At 64.3% G+C, this 19,489-nt stretch overlaps 3 protein-coding genes across 7 annotated transcripts; 2 read left to right on the top strand and 1 right to left on the bottom strand.

Annotated features, from left to right (window-relative positions):
• The first annotated feature begins 281 nt into the window (after positions 1 to 281).
• CCDC154 (coiled-coil domain containing 154) lies at positions 282 to 16,543 on the top strand. 4 transcript variants are annotated; one of them, XM_060406256.1, is made up of 17 exons: positions 282 to 1,272; positions 1,369 to 1,585; positions 1,672 to 1,861; positions 2,000 to 2,046; positions 2,345 to 2,440; positions 2,877 to 3,000; positions 4,452 to 4,553; positions 4,628 to 4,756; positions 5,003 to 5,124; positions 5,416 to 5,542; positions 5,620 to 5,763; positions 6,610 to 6,723; positions 6,795 to 6,871; positions 7,225 to 7,342; positions 7,742 to 7,828; positions 8,092 to 8,279; positions 8,387 to 8,530. In XM_060406256.1, the coding sequence occupies exons 1-17, from the start codon at positions 1,251 to 1,253 to the stop codon at positions 8,514 to 8,516; spliced, it is 2,034 nt and encodes a 677-aa protein (XP_060262239.1). In that variant the 5' UTR covers positions 282 to 1,250; the 3' UTR covers positions 8,517 to 8,530. The 4 variants fall into 4 exon arrangements, with proteins under 4 accessions (XP_060262239.1, XP_060262238.1, XP_060262237.1 ...); XM_060406255.1 differs by lacking the exons at positions 282 to 1,272; positions 1,369 to 1,585; positions 1,672 to 1,861; ... (2 more) ...; positions 2,877 to 3,000; positions 8,387 to 8,530 and adding an exon at positions 14,260 to 16,543 and having other exon boundaries at positions 3,041 to 4,553; positions 5,620 to 5,757; positions 6,604 to 6,723; XM_060406254.1 differs by lacking the exons at positions 282 to 1,272; positions 1,369 to 1,585; positions 1,672 to 1,861; ... (2 more) ...; positions 2,877 to 3,000; positions 8,387 to 8,530 and adding an exon at positions 14,260 to 16,543 and having other exon boundaries at positions 3,041 to 4,553; positions 5,000 to 5,124; positions 5,620 to 5,757; positions 6,604 to 6,723.
• Positions 7,791 to 11,205, bottom strand: PERCC1 (proline and glutamate rich with coiled coil 1). 2 transcript variants are annotated; one of them, XM_042240091.1, is made up of 2 exons: positions 10,950 to 11,205; positions 7,791 to 9,939 (listed from the first exon to the last, which is right to left on the bottom strand). In XM_042240091.1, the coding sequence occupies exon 2, from the start codon at positions 9,904 to 9,906 to the stop codon at positions 9,106 to 9,108; it is 801 nt and encodes a 266-aa protein (XP_042096025.1). In that variant the 5' UTR covers positions 9,907 to 9,939; positions 10,950 to 11,205; the 3' UTR covers positions 7,791 to 9,105. The 2 variants fall into 2 exon arrangements, with proteins under 2 accessions (XP_042096025.1, XP_027817382.2); XM_027961581.2 differs by having other exon boundaries at positions 11,176 to 11,205.
• A 349-nt stretch (positions 16,544 to 16,892) lies between the features above and the next one.
• Positions 16,893 to 18,534, top strand: LOC105604846 (ubiquinol-cytochrome-c reductase complex assembly factor 4). The gene is made up of 3 exons (XM_042240651.1): positions 16,893 to 17,108; positions 17,502 to 17,635; positions 17,712 to 18,534. Exons 1-3 carry the CDS (start codon positions 16,893 to 16,895, stop codon positions 18,085 to 18,087), a joined length of 726 nt encoding a protein of 241 aa, XP_042096585.1. The 3' UTR covers positions 18,088 to 18,534.
• Positions 18,535 to 19,489: the final 955 nt, after the last annotated feature.

The raw sequence follows: 19,489 nt of genomic DNA, 5'->3' as shown, positions 1-19,489 counted from the left end.
TTGGAGAAGGCAGTCTTCCCTCCGTCTGCCTCCCGACCACAACCCCGGTCCCCACACTCGGAGGCCCCCAGGCCACGGCCGCTTGGTCAGGATGCGGCCCCTCAGTGCCACCCTGTCCCTCACCTGCCGGCCTCCAGAGTGTGTGATGCGGCCGCAGGGCGTCGGGCTCCCTGGGGAGGGGTTGCCTTTGACACAGGCACAGCTTGTCAGAGGGAAGCCCCCTGACAGCCCTCGTGGGCAGGTCTGGCAACTGGGAGGGGGACCACCTGGGTGGGGTGAGGGGCCCGAGTGTCCACACAGGCCTAAAGCCAGACGCGACACCCCCAGCACCTGGTTGCAGGCTGAGGCGTGAGGAGAGCGCGGGCGCAAGGCGTTGACATCGAGAGGGGCTGGGTGGCATGTTATCTCCTTAGAGTGGACTGCAGGTCTGCTCGGCCTGCTCTTCTTTGCGGGGCTGCGCCTGCCCTGCGGCCGCACCCTCCAGGTGGCCCTGCCCCGGCCTCGCCCCGTCGCCCCTGTGGCCCTATGCCCTTGGCATGGCCGCTCCTCCCACCGGGTGTGGTCCTGGCCTTCAGGCTCCCTGACCAGAGGGTGGGTGATCGCTTCCAGGCCAGCCCTCCTACCAGGCTAGGAGCTCCCTGGCTGACCCAGTGGCCGGCAGCCACTCCCCCGATGGCTGGAGGGGCGTCCCTCAGGTCCATCTGAGAGTGGGCAGTTGGGGCGGCCTCGCTGGGACGGGGAAGCTAAGGGCTCGGGTTCCACCGGCAGTTGGGCCGTGAAGTCAGGAGGTTCTGCTGGGGAGAAGGTTCCGGCAGAGCCCCACTGTCCTCCAACCTTGGTTTTGTCCCAGAAGGAGGGATGTGAGGGCAGGGGTGGCCTCTTTGCGCCCCATGTGCTCCCTCGACCCCGGAGCTTCCGGCTCTGACTTCCCACCGTTCCCCCTCCGCCCCTGCCCCTCACTCCCACCCCTGGGTCTGGCTCTGGGCCGCCGCATGACGCGAGCCAACCACAAGCGGTGCTGTAGGTGAAGCTGTGAGTGGCGGCTGGAGCTAGGGGGCCTGTCTGGGCGAGAGCTTCTGTGTCCGTGGGAGCCCCGGCTCCCTTCACAGCCCCGGCCACCTCTGGGGCTGGCAGGCACTGTCCTGCTTCTGTTGTCCAGCACTGCGTGTCCTCAGGCGGGGCCTGGACCTCTCTGAGCCTGAGCTTCCTGTGTGGACGGTGGGAGCCAAGCCCTCCCTGGGCCTCGCTGTATGCCCAGGGGGATGAGCCACGGTGAGCGCAGCAGGTCTCCGTGGCAGGGTCTGGGGTCCATCTGGGAGCAGCTCCCCCATCAGCCCCAAAGGCAAACCCCAAGGCACCTTCTTGTAGAGAGGACAGACAGCAGCCCCTCATCTGAGGCCTCGCCGCCCTCCCAGCTGAGCACCATCGCCCTGGAGGACCTGGGGCTCCTGGAGGAAGAGCTGGCCAGCCCCGAGCCCCTGAGTCTGGAGGAGGTCTTGGAGAATGATGCGTGCAGCCGCCTGCCGTCCGACGCCTCCAACCTGGAGCAGGGCACCCCGAAGCGCTGGAAGCAGCTAGAGCAGTGGTGAGCCCCTAGGGCAGGCAAGGGAGCCTTGCGGTCAGTACCGCCGCCCCACATAGATGGCCAACGGCCTGCTCCTCGCCCCCCAGGGTAGCCGACCTGCAGGCTGAGGTGGCGTCCCTGCGGGGACACAGGGCCCGCTGCGAGCATGCCACTCTGAGCCTGCTTCGGGAGCTGCTGCAGGTGCGGGCCTGCCTGCAGCTGCAGGACACACAGCTGAAGAGGCTGCAGCTGGAGGCACGGCAGGCAGCTCCAGCCCCCGAGAAGGAGGACATCCAGGTGGGGAGTGTCCCGAGGCCTGGGGGCAGTGCCTCCCCAGAACCTGAGCCCCACTCAGCCCAGGCCCAGCACCCTGACAACCCCCGGGGTCCAGCTCCGAGGCCCCGGCTGCACTCAGCCTGTGTCTCCGCCTCGCAGCTCCCTGGCCCACAGCAGCAGAACCAGATGCAGGCTCTGGACAAGAGGTACCCCCCACTCACAGAGCAGACCTGGGGGAGGGAGCGGGCCTTTGGGGAAGCAGCCGCTGCTGCCCGGCCGGCGTGGGCCCCAGCCCCAGGATTTGGTTCCCTCCTACGTGGCGTCTTGCTCAGGTTAGCAAATCTGTTCTCAGCTCCTCTCTAGAAGGCCTGGTTGCTAGAGCCCGGGAGCCCAGGAAGGGGGCTGAGGCTTGGCCAAGCCCCCACCCTGAAGGCTGCCCAGCCTGCTCCTGGCCGCCAGGAGGGGGCAGGCGGGCCCCAGGCAGAGATGCCTCTTCTGTGCCAGGCTGGTGGAAGTCCGGGAGGCTCTAACCCAGATCCGGAGGAAGCAGGCGCTCCAGGACTCTGAGCGGAAGGGCGCCGAGCAGGAGGCCAGCCTCAGGTGGGCCCCTGTGGTGGCAGTCTCCGGACCTGCCGAGTAGTCTTGGGGGCATCCCATGGCAGGGCAGGCGTCCCCCCGCCCTGGGTGCCAAGCTGCTGGTTGACCAGAGGCCTCAGAACCCCTGTGGACACTCTGTGGGGAAAAGACACTCGAGCCCAGGGTCTGCACCCCGCCCCTCCCCTGTCATCACGCTCACAGGGAGCCCAGCTCTCACCATCTCGGGGTGGGGGTGCGGGGGCGACATGCACTGGGCGTCTGGCGTTTACCCTGGTGAGGTCAGACCCCCCGCTCTGCCAGCCCATGGATCAGTCTCCGCCCCCCGGATACAGGCTCAGGCCTGAGAAGGACGTGGTGTCCAGGCCCCCACAGCATCCCTGGGGCCCCCCAAGGCCATTTGGCCAGCTGGGCTGCAGTCACCTGCAGCCATTGCCCCCAGGCTGTCCGAGCTGACCGGGAAGCTGAAGCAGGAGGAGCAGGACCGCGAGGTGGCCTGTGGGGCCCTGCAGAAGAGCCAGGAGGAGGTGGGCCAGAAGGTGGACCACGAGGTGGCCAGGATGCAGGTACCCGGGAGGCCCAGGCCAGGCACAGGCGTCTGAGCGGCCGACGAGCTGCCAGTGATCTGGTCCACGCCGGATCCCTCCCAGCCAGCGTTTCCTCCGTTGGCGGGCTCTTCCTTTCCCCAGCTCTTTTTGGTTCTGTCCATGTGTTTGGACCTGGGCCAACCCCCAAGACCCACGCTGTGCACCATGGTGGCCACTAGCCATGGGGGTCTCTGCATGTCGACTCCTTGGTCAGACGAGCCAGACCACAGTGCCCTGCGCCGACTTCCACGGACACAAGACGGAGCACGTCCTCCCCCACAGAAAGTCCGTCACGAGCGCCTCCCCGTCCTGAGGGACCAGCCCCTGGATCAGGAAACAGAAGCTCATACCCTGAGACCCTTCCCCACCCTCCACCCCCGCACATGGACATGCGTATCCCGGTGGGCCTGCTGCTGGGCCAGCGTGCGTGGCCTACAAGGTGGGGCTGGGGCAGTGCGCCTCTGCCCAGACTCTGTAGCTCTGCAGATAGAGACCAGGCCTCGTGCCGTGTCCCCAGCTACTGCCCGCGTAGCTCAGCTGCCCCGCTGCCTGCTGCCCTCCCTCAGCCCTGTGGGAAGGTGGTGTGCGGCCCGGTCGAGAGGCAGGTGCTCCGGGCAGCATCGGGGCTCAGGGTTCCCCACGCCCGGCTGGCCCACCACCCCCCTAGTGCGCCCCAGGGCACTGAGTAGGCTCCCCAGCCTGTGGTCATCTGTCTACTGTTGCCCACGGCTGCTCTGGTGCAGGAGCCGCAAAGCTGGAGGGTTGTGACAGAGACCCTGGGCCCATCGACCCAAATGTCTGCCTCTTGGTTCTTTACAGAAGCAGCCGAGCCCGGCTCTGGGTCAGCCTGCATGGGGTGGGGAGGCCTGTGCGGGCTCAGGGCACACCTGCCCTGGACTGGGGGCGGCCCTCCCGGCCTTAAAAGGAGAGGGTGCCTTGTGCCTGTGGGCGTGTGGCGGGGGCGGTGCTGGGCGGGGCTGCACCCAGACCCCTGGCGAGGCAGGAAGGGAACAATGGAGGGAGAAAGGGGAAGGGCCTCCTCCCTGGGCTCTGGGGCGAGGGCAGGCAGCGTGCGAGCGAAGGTGTGTGTGTACACGTGTTTGCGTGTCTGCGCCCATGCTCAAACGGACACCAAGCTCCTGGCAGGGGTGGGATCGGTGGCTGGTCTGCTGTGTCCCTTGGCCCAAGGATCTGGGGGTCACTGTGGGGACCACGTGTGTCCTGGGCCTCTTCATTGCCCCTGGGGACCAGGGCCCCGCCTGCCCACCTGCCGACCTCTGGAGGGCGTGACGGGCCCGGCCCTGCAGGTGGGGGACCAGAGCTGCCTCCGACAGAGAAGGCTGGGCAGAGCACAGCATGGCACTATGGGCGAGGGGGCGGGCGTGGGGGATGCCCACGGCCGTGGCCACCGCGATGGACCCCACCCACAGGCCCAGATGACAAAGCTGGGGGAGGAGATGAGCCTCCGCTTCCTCAAGAGGGAGGCCAGGCTATGCGGCTTCCTGCAGAAGAGCTTCCTGGCCCTGGAGAAGGTGGGCCCCTACTGGGGGAGGGGGGAGTGGCCGCGCCCCCCACGCCCCAGGCTCATGGCCACTGGCCGCTGCAGAGGATGAAGGCCTCAGAGAGCGCGCGGCTGCGGGCGGAGAGCGCCCTGCGGGAGGAGCTGGAGGGCAGGTGGCAGCAGCTGCAGGAGCTGGACACAGAGCGCGTGCGGGCCCTGCAGGGGCAGTGCCAGGTGGGGGAGGGGCGGTGCCAGGGGGAGGGGCAGGGCCAGGGGGAGGGGCGGTACCAGGTTGGGGGGCGGTGCTAGGCAAAGAGGGTGGGGAGGTTGCCAGGCAGCAGGGAGGCGCAGGCCCAGGTGGGGGGGACGAGCAATGCCAGGTGGGTGATGGGGAGACTAGGTGGGTGGCACGGCACATGCGGGCCCTGTAGGGGCAGCGCCAGGCGGGCAGTGTGCCAGGCCCCCTCCGCCCGGCAGCAGGAAGAGTGCCACCTCCTGGAGCAGTGCCGGGGCCTGGACAAGGCCGTGGTCCAGCTGACCGAGTTTGTGCAGCAGAACCAGGTGTCGCTCAACCGCGTCCTGCTGGCCGAGCAGAAGGCCTGGTGGGTGGCCGAGCAGGCCCTCGGGCAGGGCGGGTGACCTCCTAGCACGGTGCCCCAGGGCAGACGGGCGGCCCTGTAGTGGGGCTCCCCTCAACACCCCGGCCTGTCCTTCGCAGGGTGCTCTGAGTGGTAGCGGTGGACACAGCCCAGTCTAGTGGCCCCTGGGATGACACCCATCATCTCGTCCCTGGGGCCTCCTGGAAGGCTCTGATGCCAGTGGCCCTGGTCCAGTGCCCGAGGTGGGGCCCAGCCTTGGCTGAGAGTCAGTCTCTCTGTGGCACCCACCCCCAGGGACGCCAAGGGGCAGTTGGAGGACAGCCGGGCTGGGGAGCTGGCCACCTACCTGCAGGAGAACCTGGAGGCCATGCAGCTGGCCAGCGAGCTGGCCCAGCAGGAGACGCACGGCGCCCTGGAGCTGGTGAGGCCGCCGGGCGAGGGGTGGGCTCGAAGGGCCCCCTTCCAGGCAGGCGGCACACTCAGCCCCGCCCCCCGCAGCTCCGAGAGAAGAGCCAGGCCCTGGAGGTGTCCGTGGCTGAGCTGGTCAGGCAGGTGAAGGACCTGAGTGACCACTTCCTGGCCCTGAGGTGGCGGCTGGACCTGCAGGAGCAGACGCTGAGCATGCGGCTGCAGGAGGCGAGTGTCCCAGACAGGAGGGGCCCCGCCTCCCCCGCAACTGGCCTCACGGCCCTGGGCCCAGGAGGCATGGGCTCCACAGAGTGGCGAGCACAGCAGCCTCCTCCTAGGGGTTCTTTGTCTTCTTTTTCTAACAGCTCTATTGAGGTTCAGGGCACACACCAGTCCACCTTTTCAGAGTGTGAATTCCGTGGTTCAGTGAGTGTTCTGAGCTGTACAAGCACTACCATGCTCACTTCTAGAACCTCTCCTTCCCCTCTGAAGGAAACCCCGTGTGTCCGCAGACACTCCCAGCCCCAGGCGAGCACTGATCTGCTTCTTGTCTGTGGATCTGCCCGCTCTAGATGTTTCACTAAGTGGGACCGAACACCCTGTGGCCTCTGTGAGTGTCTCTCACTGAGCGTTGCGCGTCTGGGGTCCATCCGTGCTGTGCATCAGCACGTGTCTCCTTTTCTCGGCTGTGACATCTCACCGTGGACGGACCACAGCTTATCCATCTGTCCGCTGATGGGCACTGAGCTGCTGCCCTTTTGATGCCCTCAATCCTGCTGTGAACACACGTGTGCACACGTGATCACCCTTTGGCGGTGGGGCAGGCGCCTGTTTTCAGTCCCTGTCTGCACAGGCTTGTGGGCCGCTTGGGGCAGGGAGCCGGGCCCGCTGTGTGCCTGGCCAGGCTGTGTCTAGTTAGCGTGGACCTGCTCAGACCTGAGGCGGGTGCCCCATGCCCTCTAGGATCTCTGCTGTGTGCGGGTGACCGTGTCGGGTCTACCCACGTGTCCGTCTGTCCTCCCGTCCCCCCTCCCCCTCCCGCTGGGCTCCAGCCCTCACTGGTGCCCCATCCAGACACAGAATGAGTGGGCGGTCACAGAGCAGCGGTGGCGGGAAGGCCTGACGCGGTGTCGAGAGGAGGCGGAGGCGCGCCTGCGGGAGGTGCAGGAGCAAGTGGACCAGCTGCCCCAGCAGGTGGGTGCGGGCTGGGCGGTCCCTCCTCCCGCTGTGCCTGCCCATAGCTGCCCGCCCGCTCCATGTTTCAGATAGAGGCTGTCACCGACAAGTGCGTGCTTCACAAGAGCGACTCGGACTGCAAGATCTCTGCCGAGGCCACAGCCAGGTGAGGCCCGGCTCCAACAGGGCCGGCAGGCCCTTCGGGGCGGGGCTGCCCCCACCCCCAAGCAGGGCAGTCATCTTAGCACCACCTACGGCCTCCCAGGCCTCCTGCCGGTGGGCGTCCTCCCCAAGCCCCCGCCCCTGTGGCTGCCCCGAGCCCTCCCCAGCCCCACGCTTTGGGCTTGGGTCCTGCTGGGGCCTGCCCTTCCCCCGTCACCTCCTGGGGACCCCCCAGTGCCCACCAGAGGGGCAGCAAGGCTGAGTGCCCCTGCCCTACCCAGGGCCTCCTCCCTCCACCGCCCTGCATGCGCCCGCGGGCCCTCCCAGAGCCCGGCAGCCCCGCCTCTGTGCCCACAGAGAGCTGGCGGTCGAGGCTGTGAGGCAGGAGCTGGCTGCCCTGCTGTCCTCCGTGCAGCTGCTCAGAGAGGGCAACCCCGGGCGCAAGATCGCCGAGATCCAGGGCAAGCTGGCCACGGTACCCAGGGCCTGGCACACTTGGCGGGGGCAGGGGCCACGCAGACCTCCCCCAACCAGGGAGGCTCTGATCCAGGACACCGCCTGGCGGGTGGGGCAAGGCTCATGGAACCAGCCGTCCTGCTGCTGGCTCTGCACACCTCGGCCTCTGAGAGTGCCAGTGGGGGCTCCCGCATGGGCCCCCGGATGCTGGGGCACGCCCACGGTCACAGGGGAGAAAGCGGCCCTGAGAACTGCTGAGTCCCGCCTTGTCACTGGGCAGAGTGATGCTCCCAGCTTCCACCCAGGGGCCTGGACCCTCTCGTGGGAGAGCCTCCTGCCCCGAATGGCTGGGGTGGGGCTGCCGCCCGGGGTTGCAGACTCTCTGTGTCCGTGGCCACGAATAGGGGGCCATGTTTAGTTTCAGAACCAAATGATGAAATTGGAAACCAGCATCCAGGACAACAAGACCATCCAGAACCTCAAGTTTAATACAGAAACCAAGCTGGTAAGAGGCGGCCCCCGTGCTGGCTGCTCCCGCCCCCCAGGCCTGCAAGTGAGCCGCCTGTGCCTTCCTCTGTGCAGGGCCTGATGCCCTGCTGCCCTCGCCACCCCCAGCCCGGCCACCCCTTACTCTCCTCTCTGCGCAGCTGTCTGTCTGTCTGCATGTCTGGCCCAAGCTGCGTTTTCCGGCAGATAAGGCCCGGGTTTGTCCAGAGGGAGGTAATCCCCACTGGCGGGCCCCGTCTGGTCTGACTCCCTCGTCCACAGCGCGCGGAGGCAGTGGCCACCCTGCAGGAGAGCGTGCTGCGCCTGTGGAGTGAGGAGGGCCCCTGGGCCCCGACACTGAGCAGCAGGAGGGGCCCCATGTCCCTGGGGCGGCAGCAGCTCTTCGTCAAGGACGTGGCCCCCAACGACGTGGTCCCTGTGAATCACTGGGGCGTGTATCAGGCTGTGAGGTGGGCAGCGGGAGCCGTCTTCCAGAGCGCCTGCAGGTCCGGGTTCGGGGGAGGCCGCAGGGCAGGGGATGGAGGTGGGCCCCGGGCGTGAGCAGTGTCTCGGGCAGGTGGCTACAGTGGAAGACGGCTCTCATGAACCTGGCAGCCCGGCAGACTCCCAGGAGCGTGGCCTTGGAGAAGCCCCTTGGCCAGAAGCCTGCCTGCCGACTCTCGTCCCTGCCTGTTCCCCAGAAATAAATGTGCCCGCCCCATTCCTGTGAGAGTCCAGAGTTCCCTCCCGGGGCCGGGCAGGAGGCCCCAGGCAGAGAAAAGACCAAGAGGGTCTTTCTGAGCCTCCCAGAACCTGTTCCAGCCAGAGCCACCAAGCCCAGGCCCCACAGCTCCACAGGGCCTCCTGCCCACAGCACTGTGCCCCCCGGGCCTTCGCTCCACACCAAGATGGTGTCCTCTTCCTGCCCCACCAGAGAGCCCTTGGCCCAGTAGCTGGCCCTGGCTACTGCCCGAGCGGGCAGTGCAGAGGGTGGCCCTACACCACTGGCTGGAAACTCGGGGGCTGGCGTGGGGGACATGGGACTCACCCACACCATGTAGACTTGAGCCCCCACCTCCGAGGGGCTGCAGCTCCTGCCCTGCCCTCCCTCCTGTGGGAAGAGCCCCTGGGCAGCTCCAGCCACCCCTGCCCTGGCCTGGGGAGCCCCAACCTGAGCTGGTCCAAGTCCTGGTGGCCACCGTGGCTGGGGGTCCCCTGGCTCCTTCCAGTTCGGCAGGAAGGTGAGTCCGGATGCCTGGAGCCCTTGGCTCACCCCCACTGACCCTTGAGTGATCACTAGGCCTCGGCCAGCTGCACCGCCTCCAGGCCCGGGGTCCCCGTGCCTAGCAGCTCAGACCCGGCCTCTGCTGACCAGCTGGCCAGCAGGTCGCTGAAGTCGGGTGTGCCGGGGTGCAGCAGGCCCAGGGGGCTGGGCGCCGGCTCCCTCCAGAAGGACGGGGGCAGCTTCCTCTGGGTCATTGGGGTGATGTGGCCATACTTGCGCTCCAGCCTGAGTCGCCGCCCACCCACCGCCTGGGGCCCCGAGCACTGCCGCAGCCCGTAGTCAAAGAGCTCGGCTAGGGGCCCCAGCAGCGGCGGCCCATCCCTGCCAAGGCCTGCCCCGCGCACCTGCCCCTCGGGGCACCCCGGGGAGCAGCCCCCCGGCTCGGTGGCCTCATGGTCTTCCAGGGGGGCGCTGCAGGCTGGGCGCACCAGGTCAGCACAGGAGAGCTCCCTGGCCAAGCTGCTGGCTGGGCGGCCGTCGTCGTAGATGTCACAGGCATCAGGGTCCTGCCCCCGGTCCTTGCGGCCGAAGTACCGCTGGATGTCGCCGCTGATGAGCTCCGAGAACCGCAGCAGCTGCAGCGGCGTCTCTGGGCTGCTGGGGTCCAGGGGGGGCACTTCGGGGGCCCAGCCTGGGCTGTGGAGCGTTGGGCTGTGCCCCTCTGGCCCCTCGGCCTCCAGCTCCTCCTCCTCCCCCTCCTCCTCCTCCTCCTCGGAAGTGTCTGGGGGCTCCAGGGCGGGCGGCGGGAAGGGCCGGAGGGCCGGCAGGGGCAGCCGGAAGTCACAGAGCGGCCGGATGACCCCCGCGGCCATCTCCTCGTGGAGTGTCGGGGCAGCGTGTTCCGGCTGTGGAGGGAGGCAGAGAGGGGACAGGATAGCGGTCGGGGCCCCCAGCCCTACTAGGGGAACAGCCACTGCAGGCTTGGGGCAGGCGCCGAGCTCAGGGACGGCTGATGTCTGGGGAGAGACGAGGTGGTGGTCCGCGGGCGGGAGGGTGCGGCGGGAGGGGGCTGCTGGCCACGGTCACCCCGAGGGGCGGGTTCATCCTGCCCTGTGGGCTGGGGGCTTGGCAACAGTGCCACTGAAGCAGCGCCTCGGAGACGGGAGCGGGCCGGGGGCAGGGAGCCGGCCGGGCGGGCTGCGGGCGGCTGTGGGGTCTGGCGGGCAGAGCGCTGTCGCAGCGCAGGGTCGCTGTGGCCCCTGACACACAGGCTGGCTGGTGGGGCGGGGGCGGGAGATACCTTTGGTGCCCCCCATGAGTGTCTGGTTGGCAGGGTCCCCCCCGTCCCTGAGGTGCCAGTGCTGAGCCCGGGAGGCCAGGCCTGGCCACCTTGACCCAGCTGTTCTGTCCCTGGAAGTCTGGGGGCTTCAGGGGCCCTGAGGGTGACTCTGGGGGGTCTTTGGGGGAGGGCAGAGCCATTTCTCCACCCCCACAGCCCCAGGATTCCCTGTGCTCTCTGTGGGGGGGGTCACCTGGCATGTTCCTAGCCTGAGGCTAGGTGTGGGGAGGTGGTGCAGGCAGGACTGGGCAAGTCACTGACAGGTTGGAGACCAAGGGGGGCTGCGGGCAGGGTGGGGGATGCGGGAGCTGATTCTGAATGCGGGAGGCCCCCACCCCAGGACAGGCCAAGCTCCTCTGCTTCAGAGAGGCAGGCAGGCCAACCCTTGGCCAAGAAGCCTCCTGGGGCACCCTGGCAGGGGGCAAGAAGAAAGGGAAGGGGGTTCAGAGAGGGAAGGGGGTTCAGAGAGGGAAGGGGTCCCAGCTTCAGGAAACCACGTTGTGTGTGGGGGAGGGGAGAGGAGTCGGAGTCAGGGGAGCTCCCCTTCCCCGCCCCCTGCCCCTGCCGTCTGCTCACAGTTCTGGGGTCTCTCTTCTCCGCCTGGGTGTCCCGTGGCCTCAGCGTTGGGGCACGGATTGCCGCTGGTGGGGAGCCGAGCCTCGGGTGTCCTGTCTCCCCCTGGCCCTCCCCACCCTGCTGGTGACCCCTCCCCGTGGATGGGTGGTCTGCAGAGACCACCTGGGCAGAGGAGCCCACAACCTTCTGCTGCCCGCGCCCACCCGCCACCCAGCCTGGCTCCTACCTGCCACGGCCTGCAGCTCCCGCTGGGCAGGCCCACCTCCACCTGGGCTCAGCATTTATAGCCGAGCTCTGTGGCCGGCCAGGCCAGCAAATATTTGAGGACTGCATTGTCATCGCAGACTGGGCAAATAGAGCCCGTTTGCTTTAGCGCCCGGCAACCAGGGCCCCGCCGGGGGAGCCTCAGCCTGCCTGGGGACGGTGGAGTGTTTGCCACTCGCCCAGCTGGCTCACACCCGGCCGAGGACCCTTATCTCAGCCGCTGACTGGGGCCCAGACCCAGCCTTGTCAAATAGGCGGAAAATTAAATTTCATGCTATTTTGACTTCTGGAGTAGCCTTCTCTAGAGGACATCCTGCCCCCACAGCGTCCTGGGTGAGCGGGCTCTGGGCCAGCAGCGGCCCTGGATGTGCAGGAGGGCCAGGGACCACCAGCCAGGCCGCTCCCACCACCTCCCCCCGCCCCAGAGCTGTGAGTGCATGTGCGGCAAACCCCAAGGAACCCCTGCCACCCCAGGGCCTCGGCACCTGCTTCTCTGGCATCTGGGTCCTCCTACGAGGGACGTGGTAGCCCCTTCAGCCCTGGGGGTCCCTCCCAGGGGTGTCCTCACCGCATCTCCCAGGCGGTTACAGTCACCACCGCGAGCGGGACCCCAGAAGGCCTGCACCCTGCCAACCCCCGCCCAGGAGCCAGGCCCTGACCCCAGCAGCTTCCCGGGCCATCCTCCCTGCCCCCTCCGTGTGCTGCTGCCCTCGCCCAGCCAGTTCCCAGCAAACTAGGGGGCTGAGCAGAGCGGGGGGAGCCTCTCACAGCCCTGGAGGCCAGAAGCCCGAAGTGAAAGGTCCTGCCCGAGGCTCTAGCGGGGAGCCCACCCGCCCCGCTCCCTCCTGATCCCAGGATCGCAGGGCCGCCCCACTCCACCCCGTGTTGTGTCCCTGTCCGAGCTTCCCTGCTCTTTCGAGAACACCTGTCCTCGGACTGAGGGCCACTCCAGTCCCTCTGACCTCGCCCCGCTGACCCTCCTTCCACATGAGGTTCCCTTCTGAGGTCCATGTGGACACGGTTTGGGGGACACTGTTCTGCCTCGTCACCCACCACGCGTGGGTGCAGCTGGGTGCTTTCTTCCCAGACAGCAGCCCCAGTGCTCCGGGGACAGGTTCTCAGCACAGGATAGCAGCCCCTCCCAGCCTGGTGTGTGCCTGGCCCCCGGGCCCCAGGGTCACTCACGGCCGAGATCTCCCTCCGGCTGCAGGCCTCACCTGCACACCCCCTTCCAGGGCCCTTCAGCTCCAGGCTCCACCGCCCTCTGCAAGGGGGCTGCTCCTCTCCCATCCCACGGAGGTCCTAGCGGGGACTGTGGGGGGACTTGCCCTGCTGAAAGCTGCGAGTCACTTCTCTGCCACCGGGAGGGCCCAACGCCTGCCTTCAGGACTGGCTTCACCTGGCTTCGGGGAAGTGACAGGAAATGCAAAGTTCTACCCTAGGGACCGACCGCCCCAGGCCAGGCTGGTGACCTGCCCTGCAGGGGCCTTCGCAGCAGCCAAGGGAAGCTGGGGCTCAGGGTCCAGTGGCTGCCCAGGGTGGCTGGGACCCCAGGGTCCCTTTCTGCCCAGACACAGCCCCCAGGAGTGCCCTCCGTGACCGACGCAGGCCTGGACCCCAGCATTTGCCCGGACCCCAGCTGCAGTTCCCTGTCGGGAACAGCCAGGGCCCAGGCCTGGGGAGAGGCTGGAGTCCGGCTAGGCTCTGGGTCAGCCCCACAGGGTGGCGAGGGCAGTGCAATCTGGGTGGAGGCCCCAGGAGGGCCCGTGGATCAGTCTCCAGCCCTCGCCTGTGCTGGGTCCTTGGCTGGGGGGCGCCGGGCTGAGGAAGGTGAGGTGCAGCCCTGCCCTGGAGAAGGCCCTGCAGTGTGGCCAGAGGGGGGCTTCATGAAGGAGGGGGTCTGCGGGCGCTGAGGGGGCAGTGAAGGCGCTGCAGCAGCGGGGACGGCCTGGCGAGGATGCCCACTCCCTCGCCCTGGGGACTGCCGTCGCCTCACCTGGCAGAGGGACCCAGCGGGGCTGACTGAGCAGAGGACTCCGAGATGGGAGGCAGTCCTGGGTTACCCCACGGGCCATGATTCAGAGGGAAGGCGGAGGGGCCTTCAGAGGGGCCAAGCGCCGTGTGGGCGGACACAGGGCAACAGAACAGAGGGTCCCTGCTGGCTTTGAATGGGGGCGGGGCCTCAAGCCAAGGAATGGAGTGGCCTCCAAGCCCCCTAACCCTTGGGGCCCCTGAGTGGGCCAGGGGCTAAGGCCCTCAGGCTGCCAGGCCCTCCGGCGCCTGCTCCCAGCCAGCCTCCCTTGTGCGCAGCGTGGGGCCTTCACAACTCTGTGCCCACCCGCCCCCACCTCTGCCCTCAGGGCTTGGCCCCCAGGAGACAGGCTCTGCTTTTCCAAAGGTGGTGGCCCTGCCTGTCCCCACGTACCCTGTATTGATCTTCCCAGGGAAAATCAATAGGTCCAATATGTCAGCTCTCAAGTGGCGCTACAGTAAATTACTCCCGCCATCAGGCACACTGGGCGGCAGCCTCCCTCCCATTAGAGGAGCATTAGGCCCGTGTGAGATTGCTCTGTGTGTGCTTTGAGATAATGAAGGCTGAGGTGTTGGTTTATGCCCCGGGGAGGGGGGGGCAGGGGCATCGCTGCCAGTGTGCGGAACCTGTCACCCAGCGCCTTGCCAAGATTGCTGGGGTCAGGAAGGGGAGGGTCCTGGAGACACTCTGGGGGTGGCCCCAGGAGCATCTGGTTGTGGCTTTTCCCATCGGGGTTCCCCTGCGTCGGAGAGTCAAGCAAACCCCAGCATCTGGGGCCGCTGTCACTCTCCAGCCAGAGGCCAGAGGGGACACACGCGTCACGGAACACGTGGATTTCAGCAGGGAGAGCTCATGGCCTGCAGTGCGGGTGTCTCGGGAGGTGGGCCTTAACAAAGGGCTCTGGGTTCAGCGGTGTGTGGGGGGGGCTGTGCTCTGGGGCAGGGCTGCTGTAACAAAGCATCACCAACAAGGCGGGGCTGGGGGAGCTAAAACAACACGGTTCCTTTCTCACAGTTCCAGAGGCCAGATATCTGAAACCATGAAGACTCTGAGACAGAGACTCTTCCAGGCCTTTAAGCTTCTGGTGCAGCCAGGATCCTCCCAGCTCCTCAGCTCTTGGCTCCATCACTCCAGTCTCCGCCCGCCTCTTGGCATGGCCTTCTCCCCACGTGTCTCTGAGTCTTTTCTCCTAAGGACGCCATTTAGGGCCCACCCTATCCAATTGATATGCATACGTGGGTGCTAAGTCTCTTCAGTCGTGTCCAACTCTTTGCGATCCCATGGACTGTAGCCCGCCAGGCTCCTCTGCCCGTGGGATTCTCCAGACAAGAATACTGGAGTGGGTAGCCATTCCCTTCAGGGGATCTTCCTGACCCAGGAATCGAACCCGCATCTCTTACACCTTCTGCACGGGCAGGCGGGTTCTTTACCACTAGTGCCACCTGGGAAACCCCATCCAATATGACATAACTAATTACATCCACAAAGACCTTTCCAAATAGGGATCATGTGGTGGGCTCCAGGGGGACAGAATTTGGAAGAACATTGTTCAGTCGAGTGTAGCATCACTTAAAGCTGTATTTCTTTTTAGCCGTGCTGGGTCTCTGTTGCGGTACACAGGCTCCTCACTGCTCGCGGGCTTCCTCTTGTTGTTGAGAGGGAGGACAACTCTCCATCGCGGTGCTCGGGCTTCTCCTTGCAGTGGCTTCTCTCGTTGCGGAGCACAGGCTCTGCAGTGCATGGGCTCAGTAGTTGCCTCCCAACATGTGTGAGCTTAGTTCCCGGCCAGGGTTTGAACCCACATCCCCTGCACTGGAAGGCAGATTCTTAACCACGGAACCACCAGGGGCGTCCCTAGTATAGCGTCTTAATACATCTTGTCCAGAAGGAGGACAGCCATGGCTGGTGAATGACCAGAGTCCCTCCCCTTAGCCAGGAAGCGGGTATTTGATATTTTTTTGAGGTTTGGGCCACGTCCATGTCTTGTCTGTGTTCAGACGTGATTGTCTTGAGCCACTGTGGTCATGGAGTGCCCTGGTCCAACACGGATGTTCTCTGAAGTTGTTTCTGTCCCATGGGAGAGCCCAGCTCTGAGCCCCAGACCAGCTCCCAGAGATCAGGGCCTGCTGACTCCACAGGACCCCGTGTCCTGTGCATCATGCCTTCAACTAGAATGGAGACCTGGCCAGCAGGACTTGGGCACAGAGGACATGTGGATTTGCTAAATCTTTGTTGTGGCCTGCACTGCTCCTCCCGGACTCTGAAAGAGCACCATAAGGGAACATCCATTGCTTCAGGATGGAAGGACATTTCCACGCTGTCCCATTAACATTAACAGCTGCCCCGGGGGCTGCTGAGGGCCCCTCAGGCAGAGCTCCAGTCCTGGAAGCAGCCGTGAAGGACAGGAGATGCCCATTTTACAGCCGAGGAAGCAGAGGCTCAAGAGGTGCCTGTCCAGGTGTCTAGTTTCTGTCACGCATCCAAGGCAGTCATCAAGACAGTTTTAATGACCCTTTAGAGGCTGCCTTGCACGGGGGTAGGGTCCCAGCACCCCGCCTCCAGCCCCTGCTCTTGGCCTCCCCAGCTCTGAGCCCCCTCTGCTGGTCCAGGGCAGCTTGTGCCCAGATGCTGGAAAGCAGACCAACCAGGTGGCTGCATCAGTGCAGGTAGCAGCTCAGCCCCTAGCCTCAGGGTCCTCCTGAGGCTACCTGCTCAGGCTGTCTTCACCTCTCCCAGGAAGCCCTATAGGCTGCACACCAGAATGATAGTGGTCCATCCTCCTTCCTATAGTAGCTGCTCCTGGGGCTCCCTGTGGCTGAACTGGTTCAGCAGTGACTCTGGGTGGGGTTCTGGGGTGGAACAGGTAGGGCGGAGCCCAGTGAGGAGGACGTGAGCATACAGAGGCACCTCTGTTGACACAGCAGCTCTGAACACAGCCCTGGGTTTGGAGCTGAGCCGCCACCAGGGGTTCAGGGTTGGGCTTCCCCAGGTGGGGAGACTTCCCAGGTGCTGCTGAGTTAGGAAGAGCTCCAGTCCGCCACCCTTGTTCAAGTGTCTCCAGCATTCCTGGGGTGTGGCGGGATCCCCGAGGCTGGTGCTTCTCCCACCAGAAAGCAGGTGCAGAATATGCTTGAGGCAAAGGTGCTGAACCAGGGAGGCAGCAAATTACAGCTGCCATCCAAAGATTGTCTCGCCACCTGGTTCTGCAAAAATGAGGTCACTAGCCACCATAGTGGCTGACCTTCAACACACCCTGAAAGTTAAGGGAAAACTGACCAAAAAAAAAAAAAAAAAGCCCCCTCTCATGTGCTTTTTGTTTTTCAAATGTCACAGCTCACAAGGTGGCCTTGTAATCTGATTTTGTCACCAAGTGCCCCCTCACCCCCACCCCAGCACATTCCCACATCGTCACAGAGTCTGTGGTGATGCCTGGGTTCTCCTATGTGGTCTCCAGACAGGACGGCTCAGCTGACCCAGCGCCAGTTTGCCTTGAAGGCAGAAGGCTCCAGTAGCTTCCCTAGAGAGCTGACTGGGGAACAGGGTAGACAGGGAGTCCCGGGACAGCTCAGGGCTGCCTCTCCCGGCCTGACTCCTGCAGGTGGACCGGAAGGTCCCCGAGGAGCACGCTGCAGCCTCCATCCACAACAATGGCGCTCCGGGCCCTGCGCAGGTGGTCCCGCTGGCCTGAAGAGGGAAACGTGCCCGAGTGCCCGTCGGCTCCGTGGGGAGGGCCACGGGCGTGCCCTGGTGCCGTGGGTGAGGCCCACGGTCCTGCGGCTGAGCAGTGCGCCTGCCAAGCAGGGCGGATGGTGTATACGCGGCGACGGCTGCGCAGCTCAGAGCCCGCAGAGCGCGAGGGCTGGGTGCGGGCCCGCGGCCCCGGGGCCGGGGACACTAGTCGACACGGGACGGACTGAAGTCCCACGAAGAGAGCAAGACAGCGGCGCGAGGCGGGGGGAAGAGGCGTCCGGGGCTGCGCCGTCACGGCGGGAGGGGTGCGTAGTGTGGGCCGTCATCGGGGGACCCGCGCTGAGGCGAGCTCTTCGGAGCACCATGCTAAAGCCCCGTGCCCGCAGACAGGCCTCAGCCCTGGGGCGCAAGCCCAGTTCGAGGAAGGCTAGCGCCGCCTCGGGCCGGCCGTGAACTACATTTCCCGGCATGCCCGCGCGGCCGACCGGGGGCGGGCCTGCTACGGAAGAGGTTGCAGGAGGACGTGAGTCATTTCCGCTGCGCGAGCGGGGACCCACGTTCTGTAGTCGTGCGCGGAGGCCCGGAACAGCACCGAACTTCCGGCTTCGTGCGACGGAAGTGACGGGATTGCGGCGCGCGGCGGCGCCGAGCGCGGAGCCGGGGTCGCAAGGAGCGGCGTTATGTCCGCGCCGGCGGCCGGGTGAGCTGCACGGGGTCTCGGCGGGACTTCGGGCGGAAGGGGCGGGCGCGGGCGCTCACTGCTTTCTCTCTTCCAGGGCGCTCCGGGCGCTGAGGCTCGTGCGCTGGGCTTCCCGAAGCCCGCCTCCGCCGCCCAGCGGCCGGGCTCGAGCCCAGCTCGCGGCCGAGGGCGACGAAGAGGATGATCCTCACCTGCCCCTTCGGTTTTCCTCCAGCAGAGCCGCGCCGCTCCGCTGGACAGTGAAGCAGTCCCTGGGAACCGGGCAGCAGCGATCCTGGTGGGTGGTGCTGCCCTTAAGCCTGTCCCTCATGGGTCTGGTCATTTGGTGCTTCTTCAGGAAGGAGACCAGCGCGGACCGGTGGTTGAGACGGATGTTGCTGGAAGAGGTACCGGAGCCTAGCTACACTTCTGAAGAGCCTGGAGCTCCGGTGGCCCACGGGGCGAGGACTTAATGGGGTGCCAGGAGCGAAGCAACAGACCTCCGCCCTTAGGCTTTGGCGTCGTGCTTGACCGTTTCTGTCCCCGTTATTACGCGCGTCCTGAGACTGAGGGACCTGGATGACCCACCTGGCCAAGCTGACCCCTTGAAGGCGACACAGGATGTCAGCAGATCGGAACCGGCTCCTTGTCTGATGCTCGTTTCCCATCGAATACGTCGGAAAGCTTTCTCAGGTCCACGGAAAGGTTTAGGTCGCAGCATGTGCTGTTGGATTTGTGGTGTCTTCGTATATCATCATGTTTACAAAGCAACGTAGTGACACCTTGTAGTCCAGGGTGATCCACTTTCTGAGACAGAGTGACTGGCAGAAGAGTTAAACATTGTATCTTACAGTGTACTGTGATGTGTATAAATTAATGTTAGTTTAACAAACAATAAAATTTTAAGTTGGTAATGTGAAGTTAAGCCACTTCATTTTAAGAAAGGGAGCCTTCTAGTCATTTCAATTCCTTTTTTTCCGCCTCCCAGAATAGGAGCTGAGGAAAGAAACCTAAATGTAACTGGTGGAATATGATCAAACAATACCAGAAATAATGAGCTTTCTCAGCTCTCTGTACATTTTTATTTTTAGCAAGGCAATAACTTTCTGAGTAGAGTAAAACTGGTAAATATTTTTATTGACAACTTACAGTATTTTGGGTCTGTAAATGATTGTTTCTCAAAGTACTGCTTAGTAGGAAACGTGCTTAATTCTGGATTAAATACACGATGCGTAAAGGGATGATTTTATTTACTACCATTTTAGTAGAACATTTTATCTTGACTTTTTTGGTGCCAAAGTTAACTGGAAATTTCTCTCACTGGGATTGAAGACCACTGACTATGGCAGTGTACCAGTTGCTTGCAAGACCTCTGCAGAAGTGCTCTAAGTGGCTGGCCCACCTTGGTAAATTATGCTTGTTAGGGAGCGGCAACTGAGTCAAGTATATTCATTTTTTTAAAGATGAAGAGACCAAGATTTGAAAAGATTGGCCTAATCATAGCTCAGGCTACATCCTCAGTTCCACTAGTAGCAGAGAATTAAGACGTCCTTTCTCTGGCCTGGAGTGATTGTGACCTTTTTGGTTGTGAACCATTTTGTTTGAGCAAGTCATTCAGACCTGAATCCTGGCTTTACTCTCACTAGCTCCTGCAAGAAAGAACTAACGAGAAGATATTTTGTTTTCATTAAAATTAACTTTCATGTGATCAAAGCAATAAGCTATATTTGGAAAAGTTAGACACTGTGGTAAGCAGAAAGAAGAGAATTGGAAACACTAGTAGTCCTACCATCTAGAGATAACTGCTTTGAACGCTTTTGGGCAGAAGATAGAGACAGTTTTTTTTTTTTTAAATCCCAGGAAAAGTTACTGAGG

Source organism: Ovis aries, chromosome 24 (genome assembly GCF_016772045.2).
Source record: "Ovis aries strain OAR_USU_Benz2616 breed Rambouillet chromosome 24, ARS-UI_Ramb_v3.0, whole genome shotgun sequence".
Taxonomy (NCBI): Eukaryota; Metazoa; Chordata; class Mammalia; order Artiodactyla; family Bovidae; genus Ovis; species Ovis aries.
This window is presented reverse-complemented; position numbering and strand designations above follow the sequence as displayed.